The sequence below is a fragment of the Daucus carota genome, chromosome 7, assembly GCF_001625215.2.
Source record: "Daucus carota subsp. sativus chromosome 7, DH1 v3.0, whole genome shotgun sequence".
Taxonomy (NCBI): domain Eukaryota; kingdom Viridiplantae; phylum Streptophyta; class Magnoliopsida; order Apiales; family Apiaceae; genus Daucus; species Daucus carota.
Window position 1 is genome coordinate 24,578,141 of NC_030387.2, and position 14,925 is coordinate 24,593,065.

At 35.0% G+C, this 14,925-nt stretch overlaps 2 protein-coding genes across 2 annotated transcripts; one reads left to right on the plus strand and one right to left on the minus strand.

Moving 5' to 3' along the window:
• The first annotated feature begins 3,429 nt into the window (after positions 1-3,429).
• Positions 3,430-7,111, plus strand: LOC108193718 (peptidyl-prolyl cis-trans isomerase CYP19-4). The gene is made up of 8 exons (XM_017360507.2): positions 3,430-3,589; positions 3,711-3,776; positions 3,869-3,947; positions 5,114-5,161; positions 5,256-5,279; positions 6,026-6,208; positions 6,313-6,388; positions 6,787-7,111. Exons 1-8 carry the CDS (start codon positions 3,512-3,514, stop codon positions 6,923-6,925), a joined length of 693 nt encoding a protein of 230 aa, XP_017215996.1. The 5' UTR covers positions 3,430-3,511; the 3' UTR covers positions 6,926-7,111.
• A 567-nt stretch (positions 7,112-7,678) lies between these two features.
• Positions 7,679-12,241, minus strand: LOC108193589 (GDSL esterase/lipase CPRD49). Its single transcript, XM_017360308.2, has 6 exons — positions 12,020-12,241; positions 10,366-10,443; positions 9,733-9,873; positions 9,122-9,198; positions 8,893-9,042; positions 7,679-8,181 (listed from the first exon to the last, which is right to left on the minus strand). Exons 1-6 carry the CDS (start codon positions 12,128-12,130, stop codon positions 7,968-7,970), a joined length of 771 nt encoding a protein of 256 aa, XP_017215797.1. The 5' UTR covers positions 12,131-12,241; the 3' UTR covers positions 7,679-7,967.
• Between the last annotated feature and the right edge of the window lie 2,684 nt (positions 12,242-14,925).

Here is a 14,925-nt window from a genome sequence, read left to right on the forward strand (position 1 = left end):
CTTTTGCAAGCACATGTTCTATTCTTTAGATCCACAACAATCTCATACCCCCCCCCCCCCCCCCGCGCAGACATGGTGACATGATATTTGTCACCCCCATTCCAAATGGGATTAGCTTTTGAGGCTAATTTAATTGAGCTACACAAACAAATTAATTGAAATTTAAGTGCAACTAATGTAGCATAAATGGTAGCTAATTTAAATTGCATAAATGAGTGAAAATAAGTGTACCTATTTAGCATTTTCAGTGGATTGGGACAGAATTTTCCAGTCCTTTTTTCCATCTTTGTTTTCCTTTTCTGTATCCTTTGCATGCAGCTAACATGAAGTCCTTTAAACATGCTAATAATTCCCATTTCTCTATATTTTAATATTGCCTTATTAAACACCTCACATATGTTGTTGACAAACATGTCAGACTTACATATGTCTCTAAAACCACACCTACTCCACTGACTCTTTGGTTTGGCACTCAACCAATCATATGCCCTAGGAGAAATCTATTCAAGCATAAAAAAGCACATTTTTTCAATAAATACATGAGTTGCTGAATTACATAAATGAACACTAGTTAATAAATTGTACCTCTTTCAGTGCTTCCATATGTTTGTTGAAATAGTAATCACCGGTTGATCTTGCAGCATAAAACATCAATTTCCTTACTCCTGATCCTCTGTACTCTTTACTCATGTTTGCATACAAATGCATCACGCAAAATCGAAGTTCTGCATTTGGAACATGAGTTTCTAGAGCATTTACCAGGCCCTGTAAAACAAAACAAAAGTCAAAAACCATCATATATTAAGCATAATTCAGAAAATTAACAAGATGAGAAATCTACCTTTTGCCGGTCAGAAATAAAAGTGTATCCACCAGTATTTTGAATCTTCAGATCATCTTTCAGCAATGATATAAACCATTCCCAAGAGTTGTTGTTTTCAGCCTCTACCCAAGCCCAAGCTAGAGGGTAGATACCGTCATCTGGATCAGTGGCCACAGCGGTGAGAAGTATCCCCCCAAACGGTCCTTTTAGGTGACAACCGTCTATACCAATGAGGGGTCTACAACTATGAATAAAACCATCTTTCAAGGGCCCTAGACAGACATAAAACCTCTTGAATCTAACAGAATCTGTCATCCCCACTGCACTTTCAGTCATTACTTTAACTGTCGAGGTTGGCATAGCTTTCAATATTTCATTACCATAATCATAGAGTTTCTTAAACTCATCCTGATGCTTACCTTGTATCGCCATTTTTGCCTTCCTCAAAGCTCTATAAATCATACAGTCATTAATGTTGCACTTCAAGTCATTTACAACTCTAGCACGAAAGGCGGCAGCTGGCCATGTAGGATTCATTCGAATTTCGTCTTCATAATGTCTTGCTATCCATGTAGAATTGACTTGTTTCTGATCCCAAGTAGGGTTACAAGTATGCAGATCACATACAGCCCTGATTTGGAATGTTTTTGAGTTTTTGATTTGTGTTGCATAGACTTTCCAATCACAACCATCAGCACAGACCCATTTTATTCTGTCTCTGTGATTCTTCTTTAGCCTGACAGCCCTCTGATGTACTATGGCATGCTTGCGTACTGCATCCCTAAAGACCTGGCCAGTTGTAAACAACATCCCCATTTCGAATTTGGGATCATCCATCTCTGTGAGCTCATTGAACTCAGGGTATTCATCTTCATCTTCATCACAAGTGCTTAGTGCCATCCTATCCTCATTGCTGTTATAAGCACTTTCCTCTTCACTGTCTAACTCATCAAGAGGAATTTCAGCATTGTTGTATTCTTTTTCAGGCATCTCCTCATCATTTTTAGCCTCCATCCATGCTTCCTCTTGATTCACATCTTCATCCAAATCCTCTTCATTTACATCTGAGGCAACCTCCTTTTCTGCTTCAGTTTCAGTGATCTGGTTCTTCTTCTCTGCTGCAATTTCACTGATCTGCACCCTCTCTGCTGTGGTTTCATTGATCTGCACTCCTTTCTGTTTTAATTCAGGCCCTTCTTGCCCTTCATCTTCTATTATTACTGGTGTTTCTGAAGTGTTCTTAAATAAGCCCTGCAATGAGAATATCAATGCATTTGTCATATGCAATTCATAGTAATTGAACAAGAACAAAACTAGAATGCAAAAGAAAAAAAACACTTACTCTTAGCATAGAATATCTGCCTTTTTTTCTTGTTCTGAATGGAGGGTTGGGGGGAGGAATCCTTCTCTTCTTTTTAGCTGGTTTCTTAACTACATCATCTGCCATTGGAGCTTTCTCTGCCTCAACCTCCACTCTCATATTCTCTATCCTTTCTATCCTTTCATCTTCAAATAATTGAGTGAATGAAAAATCCATAAGCTCATTCGAAAGAGTAATCTTCTTAGTAGTGGCATAGAGCACCTGATGATGACTATAAGGTACCATATTCACAAAATCATCCAAATCAGTCTGAGTTTCTACCGGCAATATACCATGTGGCAATCCAGTTCCGGGGATAAGATAGAACAGCTCTATCTCTTCGATTTTCAGTCCCAACTCACCCAACATTGCACCTAATTCTTCCAATGTCATGTCAACTACACAACACATGTCAAAATAGTCTATATTTCCATCAACATACTCCGTACTGGTCTCGTTCAACTCTCCACCGTGATATAGTTTTATCGAAAAATACAAGGAATCATCTACATATAAAAATATAATATTTTAATCAGTATTGAATTACAATTTGCTACAGCAACAAAGAATGATCATTAAACAACCCTTTTTGGGCCAAAAATTCAATATTCACCAAGCAACTTCAGTACAACGAAAAAGGGGCAACAGTCTTAAATACACTTCATCTACCCTATTTCATAATCAATACATAACCAAAAAAGGACAACAAAGGGACCACACTCATAACCCTAACAAATATCACATGCATGCAAATATTCATCAAATTGACTGTAACAACTACTAAAACGCAAAGAGTAAAAGAAAGAAGAAGAAGATTGCCTGCATAATCCGGATGTTCTGAACCCTCAACTGCGCTCCGATCAGTCGAATCATCATCCGGATGTTTAGCTCGAAGTCGCCCTCTCATTTTCTTTTGCTTTTTCGAACTGATTACTTCTGATTAGGGTTTATCGCAAAATGGGGATTGAGATTGCTTCTGATTAGGGTTTATCGCAAATGGGGGGAAAATGAAACGAGGATGGGAGGGAAGAAGTGCGAGAGTAGCCAGTAAAGGTATACAGACGAGAAGGGGTTTTCTTTTCCAACGTTAAAATGTAACGTTAACTCTTTGTTTTTAACGGAAAATATTAGCAGGGGTTACACATTGCAACGGATTGTAAACTATCGATTACAACCTGTCAAAGCTCAAAGTCTTGGTGCTAAACTGTTTTCGGGCCAAAGTTAGGGGTTACAAGGTGTCATTAAATCGAAAAAAAAAACAAGTCTACGCAGTAAAAGCGCTGAATCTGAAGAATAAGAAGAAAAGGAGTTGACACCCAAAAGCAGAAATGGCAACAGGAAAGAAGCTGCTGACTGCTGTACTTATATGGATTCTTGTTCTTTTCGGAACCTTAGCTCTTATTCTGGTATATATCCATATACATATCTGCTTCATCCTAATTATATCATATATATATATACTCTTCAATTTCTCCATTTAGTTTAGGTCAATCTAATTTTGGGAATTTTCATGGATTTTCTTCACAGAACAGCTTAAATGATCCCGGGGTCTCATCTGATCGGAAAGTTGTTAATTCTCACCTCCCCAAAATGGTAAACACTGTTACTCATTTACTATAATAAAAATTAAAAATGTCATTTTTATTATTTTTAGCATATATGATTGTGTGGTGTATCTCATCTAGGAGAAGGTAGTGGATGGGGATATGGAAAGGGTGACAAACAAGGTTTACTTTGACATAGAGATTGCGGGCAAACCCATGGGTATGTTTCGATTTTTGTTAGTATATATGATCCTCTAATTTTGTGGTTACTGCTATTTGTTTCTCATATTGCATTCGCTTTGTTCAGTTCCTGTAATTCATTCGAGTTGTGCGGAATTAGATTGATTTATGTACCTGCTATTTCTGATGCTTGCTCTCCTGCTTTGTTATGAACTTGCTCCGTTTGTCTTAAGCTAGACATGGAATATTTTATGCCACTCACTCCAACCTTCATTCTACACATGTAACTAGGAAACTTAGCTGAATGTACTTTGTGCTGTAAATATTTATTCTTAACAAATATTACGAGATATTTTTTAAATGAATGTTTGAGTTATTTATGTGTCAAGCTGTAGAAATTATTCAAAGTTTGATTTGGCACAACTGTATGTACCATAGGTATCTGCCTAGAGCATCTCCAATGAGGCTCTTAAATCATTCTTTGAAATATAGTAATATAATATGTGGCTTCTAAGTCCTAATGAGTAAGACACTGAAAAGATGACAACTCCAATGCTCCTCTCTATTGTTGCTTTCTATTCATATTTTATTCATAAATTTGAGAGAGAAAAGTGAAAAGAGAGAAAGAAAGGTTGGATGTAAAGTTGGAGGGAAATTAATATAATATTCATGAATCAAAAGTTGAGAGATACTAGATGCTCTTTAAAAGATAGGAGAGATGATAGACTCTTAAATTTTTAAAGAGCTTCTAGGAGCCCATTGGAGCACTTTTTTTTTTTATTTGCTCTTTAAATTTAAGGATAAGAGCTTGTTTAAGAGCCCCGTTGGAGATGCTCTTAGTATCCTTATCCATCAACATTGGTCATTATCGTAGCCATTTGTCAAAGCAGTCAAATAAATACTTTTTACCCAAGAAAAACATTCCGTGTGCATTTTCTTGATTATTTTCTTATTAAATTCATTAGGACCATAAAGACTTGCCTTGTAACACAGGGAAAAATAAGCTTTTGTGAATTACTGTTTTTTCTTATCTCATGGAATATACATTTTTTTATGCTCGCTTGCTCGTTTTAAATTATCTTCTGCTGCCCATTATGCTGTTATGTAGCTCTAATAGATTGTGCATCATATACATGCTGTTATGATTTGTTACTATGGACTTTATAACTTTAAATTGTGTCATATATCTATATACTTTTTCTTCAGGTCGTATTGTCATGGGCCTCTTTGGGAAAACAGTTCCATTGACAGCAGGTATGGTGGTCCAGTCCTATAGAAAACGAGGCCTTACTTATTATTTTTCCCTTCAGATATAGTCTAACTATTTAATTATATGTTTATTCTGCAGAAAATTTTCGAGCTCTTTGCACGGGTAGCCAAGTAACTCTTGCTCCCTTTCATACCTCTGTCTTAACTGTTTGTTTACTTTACTACAAAATTAATTATTTGGCTACCTATAATTTGCTGAAAGGAACTCTTTATTCTCTGCAACATGTTATCAGTTCATAATAAACATAATACAGAACCTGGTTAAAGAATTATCCTTTCAAAGTGAGCAGCCTTGTAAATGTCTTAGTGCTGGAATGATATACTGTCTTCTACAGGATGTCAAGCTGTTAGATAGACCTTGTAAAGCTTAGTTCGTATAATAATCTGTTGAAAATCTTCCAGTGAATAACTACAGTATAAATGAAAATTATAGAAACAGTAATGCTATATATTATGTATTGCATAAAAATTGTATTTGTGAAGTAAGATTCATAGTTAAAAGTTATCTTATACAAAAACATTCCAGGAACTCATTTTTATTTATCAAGTGCTTTATAATTAAATTGTTGTTTCCTTCTTTAGTGATTTTATCGACAGAGTAAGGCCAACTATCAACAAGTGAATCTGATCTTATCAATCAAACTATTGTTAGAATGTAACTCTTTTTGTGCCTTTCTATCTATACCTTTTTGTCATTGGAGAAGGTTATTAATATGCACAGTTATAAAGTGGATACATGGCGTTATATTATTCTAATAGTAAAAGGTTGCATGAGTGAAGAGTGTGAAGTCAGCTGAAGTTAAAATGAAAGTAACGATAGTATGATAGTGAGTGATCCTTTCCTTGCAGGGGAGAAGGGTAAAGGAAAGAATAGGAAGCCTCTCCATTACAAAGGAAGCAAATTCCATAGAATTATACCCAGTTTTATGATCCAGGGTGGTGATTTTACTCTTGGTGATGGCCGAGGCGGGGAGTCGATTTATGGTGATAAGTTTGCTGATGAGAACTTTAAGCTGAAGCACACGGCTCCAGGTAAAGCTACGATGCCATTCTTATCATTTCTTTTTTGTGATTTAGGATGAATAAGATGTGCCATCTTCTAAGTGATCTTCATTTTTTCCCCTCTTTTGGTGTAGGTTTTTTGTCAATGGCAAATGCTGGACCAGATACTAATGGTTCCCAGTTCTTCATAACCACTGTAATAACCAAATGGTAATCTTTCTGTTCTCCTTTTTCTTTTTTTGTTTATTATTTTGTTTAGTATTCTGCTTTCCTCGGGAGATATAGGAATATATCTGGAGCGCTCTGGATAGTGTTTGACTATCAAACTGCATGTATAATTGATAACTTTCATGTCGCGGATTTTATTATTAAGTTTCATATGTTTACTGCAATAATGATAAGTATGACATCCTGGATTTTATTTTTAAGTTTTATCCATTGGATATCTGTTATTGATTAAAATTAGTGTAATTAACAGATATGGGAATGAGTTTAACAACCATAAATTTGTAATATCTATCAATATCTACAATATATAGATGGTTTCAGTATGCATTTTGAGGTTTATTCAGTTGCCTAAGTGATCTGTATTTTGGTCTCCTGTAAAGGTTGGATGGCCATCATGTTGTGTTTGGCAAAGTGCTTTCCGGCATGGATGTGGTTTACAAGATTGAAGCACAAGGACGGGGAGATGGGACACCCAGAAGCGCAGTTGTTATTTCAGACAGTGGAGAACTACCCATGTAATGTTTAGGAAATTTGTTTGCATTTATGTGAATCATTTGGGTTGCTCTAAGCAATCATGTCTACTTGCCAGTGGGATTTCTCTGTGGCCACTTCTTAAGATGCACTCAACTAATATACTTACGTCCACCCTGTTTTAGAAATTCCCTTTACTCTGAAGTGAAGTATTCATTTGGATTTTGGATGCTCTGTCAGTTTTATCAAGTGTTGCATTTGGATTTTGGATGCTCATCAGTTTTATCAAGTGTTGCAACACAATTTTTTTTAATCAATATTCAAACAGGCATTGGACTTGTTACACAGACATATATCTCAAGGTACATCGAGCCTGTGTGGCTCCTGCTTTAAGCAGGAGGTTAAAGTTGTTTCTGACTTTAGGCTGAAAAATGTCCGAGTTAATTTTTTTAAATTTTCTTTTTTGTTAATTATTATAATTTCAATAACTCATAAATGATTAATAAGTCAAAATTATCCACATATATGATTTTAACTTCCGGGCTCATAGTCCCACACATTAGATGAAAGGGTAAAGGTGGTAAGGTAGTGACAATTGTTGAAAGTGGTGGCGTTTTGAGGATTCGGTGATGGGATCGAAGAGTTGGACATGGATGATTGAGCTGGGTATAAAGAACATGTCATTTGCAAACAAAATGTGAAGCTTTAATTAGCCATCAGTGATCAGCCACTGTAATTATAAACATCTGTTAACTTCTGCGATGATCAACTAAAAAGAATTGGTATTTCTGAATACTGGTCTAGTATAGCACTCGATTAACCCCATTCCTTCATAAAGCATGAAAACATAAACTGGCCAAGTTGGTTACATAAACAAGATGCAACTGCTTTTAGTAACCTGGAAGATATGACCATGTCAACATTGTAGCCTAACAAAACATATATAATGACCACATGTCGATATTGTGGCCTAACGAATCACATAAAATTACACTAATCATAATTGGCAGCAATTTCTCAATTCTATTCCATCCGTATTCCATTTCTTAGGCCCGTTCTTTAGCTTCTGGTGGGAGGTTCTTCAGCAATTTTAGTCCCACTTGATTTCTCTATAGAAAGTCCAGTCGGATGGATCTAGGGTGCTTTTTCCATCTGCACCTACAAGATTGTAAGGCGACCCCCCTGCAAATTCGGTTGGCATGGATTTCCAGTGCAAGGAAGGGGTCCAATCAGCTTCTTTGAGCACCTTTAGTATCTCCTGCACAACTATCTTACTTCCCTCTGCCGATAAATGAAGTCCATCTCTGAATAAGAGAAAACGAGTTATTAAATTGCTTTAGTATTTTAATAGATATCATTCAGTTCTAAAGTTGCCATGTATATTTGATTAACAAGCAAGACACATTACTAGTGAACCACCTCTTTTAAAAGTTCCAGAAAGAAACAAAACTAGAATTTGCTTCACTGTGATTGGTTGATAGATAAATATATAAATCATAAAAGTTAACAATTCAGGTCATGTATGCAGTTTATAATAGTGACAATGGATAGAAGTCATGAACATAATTCGAGTATACAGTTCCAATATACAAAGTAAAGAACAATTTGGTTGTAACTGATGTGTTCAGAACAACTCCGCAAGTCTGCACCTTGTAAATGTATATATGAAAGAGATAGTCAAGTTTTATAGATACATACATTTTCATATAAATGCTTGTTTGCACCAGGAAGAAAACAAACTAAACGTGTACAAGGAGCTCAAACTAGGTTCCGGGTCCCAAAGAGAGGAAGGAGTTGCATATAACTATAATTCTCCATTTGTGGAGTACTGACATAGAAGAAATATTAGAACCAAAAAAATCCTAAATACAAAAAGTCTTCTATCAGAGTTCAGAAATTTCGCCACTTAATATAATTTTCAGCTACGAACTATATAACACTAGATTATGTACAGATTATTTAAAGCTCTCACCAGAATATTGTAGAAGAGAAACCAATAATGTCAAAGAACTTACGTAAAGCAAGCAGTCAACCAATCATCTTTTTGCTGTATTGCAGTCCAAAGATCAATGACTTTCACGCCCTCCTCATGGCACAAGCTTATACAAGCTTCTGAATATTCTCGGCACAACTCATTTGTTCGAATTAGTGGACTTAATGCTGCACTGATTTCAGTAAATAATTTATCAATTTTAATATCATATATAACATATATATATGCATAGCATATATGAGTGAAAGTACCTCTGGTTCTCACGGAGATAGACCTCATTAAGAGGTGGAGAACTAAGAAATATTATGCGAGTTGTATCTGAAAGGCTCTGATAATTCGGAAGTAAGGTTAGAATACAATTCATTAAAAGCCCGATAAAAAAAAATCGAACCATATGTTCAGTAATTATTGCCGTTTTTATGATAAAAATCTGCATAATTATATATTTTCACTTGCCATTTTTATGAGAAAAAGCAGTATTTGTGATCATAACTTTCAAATTTTAGTAATCTGTAATCGATAATGTAGGTCAATTTAGTGTTTATAGTTTAATCTTAGACTTTCCTGTACAGAAAAGTGTTCGCCTTTATTAAGTATCTAAACAAACAAAAACTAATATCTCAGTGCTATGTGATTAACTGCTGTCAAGTGTACAATTACCAAACGAGCCTCTAAATCAACCACGGTACTGCTAAGAAAATGAAAACTGAGCACCTCTTTCGTAAATACTTAAGTTTAGATACCATGCCCGATATTATGTTGCTAGTGTTGCAATGTACCTTTTCCAGTGTATCACATAGCAATTTTCGTTTAGATCCACAATAGAAGTATACTTAAAACATAAATACACCAGATTAGGTACCTTGAGATGAATTGCGATTTTCCTCATATTTTCAACATATTCAGGGAGTGGTACATGAGGACCAAGACCAGATGAATGAGGCCCCATCGAGTCATTACCACCAAAGTAGACAATCACCAAGGAAGGCTGAACGGAAGCATCCTGAAATGAAGAAAATACCAGTTTAATATTAACAATCTCCTTAGCCCCAAAAATTGGAGATCTAAAATTACATAAAGAAAGATGATTTGATTTAAATGTATATTTCAGAATATATATGTGAATGCTCAAAAAATATAACAATATATAGTAATAACATATGTAAATGAATATGCAATTTAATAAACAAGTAGTACAACAATAATCAGCTGAACTGGGTAGCCTTTTTCTGCATCATAGTCACTTATTTTCACAATTAAGATCCATAGTACTTATGCCAGGTAATACTAATATTTGCAAATAGTAAAGAGTAAAGACCCTTGGGCTTAGAGATATTCATTCTAACAAACAAGTTACAGAATTTACTTGTAACATTTGAGATCTTCCAGAATGGAAGAGTAGCAACCACTAGGACGCCACTTGAAACATTTGGGAACTTATCTTGATGTATACATGTTTAATTGCTAATATATACTTCCAGACAAATTACATCACCTTAGGAAAAATTTGATCAAGCACTTCAATAGCACGCCGGGAGTTCCAACCGTAGTATCCTCGCAATATTATGTCTGCCTGCGATGGACAAGAAAGATAACATAAATGGCCAAACATTACACGTATTATGCAAAAGATAATTCCAGTTATGTGTCATATTTAGAGTGATTAAAGGTCGTCCTGCTGACCAGTATATAAATTCATGTGTTGACTTTGCAGTATAGTATACTAATGTGAAGTAGAATCAGAAGCCTGTATAATCCTATATCAAAAAGATTACAACTAAAGAGTTCACAATGTAGTTTTAGGTCTTAGGATACAAATATCCAACTCTTAGCCACGTTTGCTATATCATCTGTGAAAATAAAACCGAGTTCAAGTCTGAAGATACTCAGGTTCAATGAAATATAAATCCAATGTCTCAAAGGATATTGGTATGACAATCACGAGAAATAACATAAGATGCTTAGCACGCCACTACAAGGAAATAATCAATAGCCCTCAAGTTAAGTTGACTAAACTTTATATTGACCATTTCTGTGAAGAATTTCTAGAGGCAGCACCTTAGCTTGTAGGTGGAACTACAGAAACTTTACAGTTTTCATTTGATAATGCACATTTCTTCTAATATTTGCATAACATATTGGGGGTAGATTTTGTAATATCCAATATCCATGAATGTCACATTTGCACTGGGTATTGCAACCTATGTTACTCGGGACCTGGGTATCAAAAGAAAGACAAATGCACTAGTTGAAATGGTAAGGACAAACACATGTTAGAGTGTTGGCTTTGGGATTTCTGGAAATAGGGGTCACAGGGAAAAAATCTTGTTTTTTCGACATGGGTACAGAGACATGTCATGAGTTATTAATAAACAACTAAACCAGGCAAAATATCATATCAATAATTTACAATTAAACTCAAATTAAACATAGTTTTGAAACAAAATTTGCAAATTAGTGGTTTTCTTCTCCTCTCTTTTCTTATTTCCGCTACTTTTCTTCTTGCATCCTACATCATCTAATATCACTATCTTAAAAGAATTTCTGACCTATTGTGCTTTAGTTGTTACTTTCAAACTTCTAAGTTTTTGAAATTTGTTCTGCAAGCTGTGAGATAATTCACTTGCATATTAAAAGAGTCCTCATTGACACCTTATTAATATCTGAATCAAAAACAAACTCGATACAAACAAGCAACAACAGTGAACAAGATGATTTTCAAGATCATCTTTACCACTTGCATCTGCTTTTAATACAGAATATACCATGCAAATTTGTCCCACAGTACACAGGTTTGTTTTAAGCAACAGTTTCAGATCAGTTTACTTTTCAATTCTTTTTTGAGGCCTTCTCCCCCCTCCCTCCTTCAACTCTCTCTCTCCCCCCCCTCCCTCTCTCCATCTCTCTCTCCGTCTCTCCCTCAACCTCCTTCTCTCTCTCCCTCTCTCCTTCTCCCCCCCTGCTTGGCCAAACCATGGTATGATGAAAGTACACAATAAATTCCTACTACTGAACCAAAACAGTACTATCTGATGATGCCAAAAATTTTAAAAAATAATAATAATAATTGAAGAATCTTGATGTAAAGGTACAATCTTTATGAAGCACATGAGAATCCCAGCCAAAAAAAGAAAAGAAAAAAAAAATACCTTCCGAGAGTAGATATCAGAAAGAATGGAGCCCCAGCCACCATGGCTGTAACTCATCTGCACAATGGAGGATCCAAATAACACAATCTGAGGCCTGTTCGGACCCACCATCCTTTCTGGTCTTGATCCTGTTTCAGTGTAGATAATAAAATATAGAGGAGGCGAGTATCAAGGGAGTGAGTTATATTTATATATATGGATGGGTGTTTGTATGTGTATCTGGTATTAGGTAGTTGGTTGAACCATTAAGGATTTACTAGTCACCCAAACAAAACACCTTTTATTTTATGGTACTAGCATCATCATTCTCAGTCACGTCATGTGTTCCAAACTCAATCTAGATACACTGACCATGACTTTTCTATAATGTTGTCCAAAATTACTGCCACCAATAAATCATGTATAATTATCTGAATATCTTTAATATTCGTATATGATTTGATATTTAATACAAGAGATTTTATTCTAGATTTTAAAATTCTTTTCCTTTTTCAGAAAAGAAACTTGAAATTTGTGAAACTTGAAATTTTAAAGTTTCTTAATTTTAAAGTTTCTAACTAAGACTTGAAATTTGTGAATATAAATCTTGACTATTTCTCACAAAAACACTCTTTTGCTGTGTGCAATAAAAATATTAAACATGAACAATGTTTCTGTGTCCCATGTCCGGCTCATGAATGGGAGTAAAAGATCTGAGAGTACTAGTACAATAATATCGTTGTCACGATTAAATGGGTCCTGGCGTCTTGCAGGCTGCTGGTAAAGGAAATGTACTACAGTACATTGCAAGTTTTATGACATGGTATGTAAACCATCTTCTGTGTTTCAATAGTTGGAATGTTAAATACAAATAAAAGTAGTATATTAATTAAAATAAAAGTGTATATTATGAAAAGATGTTGAAAAAGATGATGGATTAAGTCCCAAATTATTAAGTCAATCTTGAATCTTAACTTGAGTGAGTCTCGACTACGTATTAGTACAAGACGTGCTTTAATTAAATTCTTCGTTATGATAGTTTTATAGCACATAATCATTTAAAATGACTGGGAGATGGATAAGTTAAAATGATTCAAAGATGTTTTCTTGACAATGAAACTTTGGAGGCTTTTCAAGACTTTGTGCAATAGAATGCTTGTGTAGTAGTTAGATGTGTTATTAGTGTATTGCTATATCACCACGAAAATAAAAATCACGTTATGTGATGCGAATTGGTGCAGTGCGGGCGATTTATGTGATTTTTTATCACCCTATACTTTAGTACTACTTTAGTATGCTTATGATAGGACTAGTATTATTATCATTTTCATATCATTTTTAGGTCTGCCGTCGATCCGTTCTCCTCTCTCCCCGTCGTCTTTCACTTTGCAACCCCAATTCAACAATCCCGTCACGATTCCTCCACAATTCCACCTCTTTCAACCGGTCATCAACACTCAAAAACTCCGTCACCATCATCTATACACTAGCCATAACCGGTGGTGGTGTGGTGGTTATGGCTTTCATTAGCACGGTTGCCGGCTCTTTCGTGTCGAGAAAAGGAACCCAAACACGTCATTAGACTTTGGAAAAACAACAGACTATCCTCGCAAAAACTTTTGATGCTTATACAGTTTACAATGATAGGAGACAGTCGCCGAAAGAACGTGACAGATTTTATGAGGTCAAGTAATGAGAAAATATATAGAAATCATTAATTCTTACAACATTTTAAGTAGAATATCACTAAATCATGATGGTTTTTTTATTTTTATTTAAGAATTGGTTTGTATTTAATCACAAGCCTATAGACCCACTTTTTCCATATAAACCTTAAAATCTTTTTTTTTTTTAAAGAAATGGAGCACCTACCTTCTCCATGAACATATTTTAGCCTTCTTAATCTATCAAAACAATTTTTTAATCATTTTAAAGTAATTATTTTAACAGGCAACAATAGTATAAAAATAAATTATATATTTGTGTCGCTCATACATGAGAGAAAAAAGATGACACAGTACCAATGCCATAATATTATTGTGACGATTAAAGAACATGTACCACATGTGCAAGTTTTATGACCATTTTCTGAGATTCAATATTTGGAATATGAAATACGAATAAAAATAATGTCTCCAAAAATAATTGGAAAACAAAGCTGCATAATGAGCTGGAGAAGAAAATGGAAGAGCAAAAATTATTAGAGCAACTGCATTGATGGTAAGCAGTGATTTTACCTAACAATTGTGACTAACGACCTCTAACTCCCTAAGCCCATCTTATACACAAACAATTATGGAAGAAATAATAAAGAGAGAGCGCATTCTCTTTCTGGAAACATTCAAGGCAGCACCTCCATCTTCCTCATTCAATCCCCCACCTATAAGTCCATGCTCGCATTTATCCACCGGATCCTCCTGTCTTGCTAAGTACCGTATTCATTACACGCTTTTGCTATATATTTTCCAACCGTGTCAATGTATTTCAACTCTACGATCTTTCTTCTCATTTTTTTCTTGTCATGAACTGGGCGGATCATTACACGCTTTTGCTACATATTTTCCAACCGTGTCAATGTATTTCAACTCTATGATCTTTCTTCTCATTTTTTTCTTGTCATGAACTGGGCGGATTTAGCACACAAATGTCGGGGGACACCAAGCAAAATTTTAAAAAATACCTATATATTTTAAAATTTTATGTGGACATATTTATAATTTTGCAAAATTTAGAATGATGAAAAAATGTCAAAAAATAAATTAGAAGGGTCATCTTCGTGCCTCTTCCTAAATCCGACCCTCATCATGAACAATAATATAATCTTATCTTCTTTTACAAAGAGTTGGTGAAACATAAATCAATCAGTATATTAATTTCTTGGTATACGAATCCTCTATGTCAATATAAGCACAAAGAATAAGCATCTG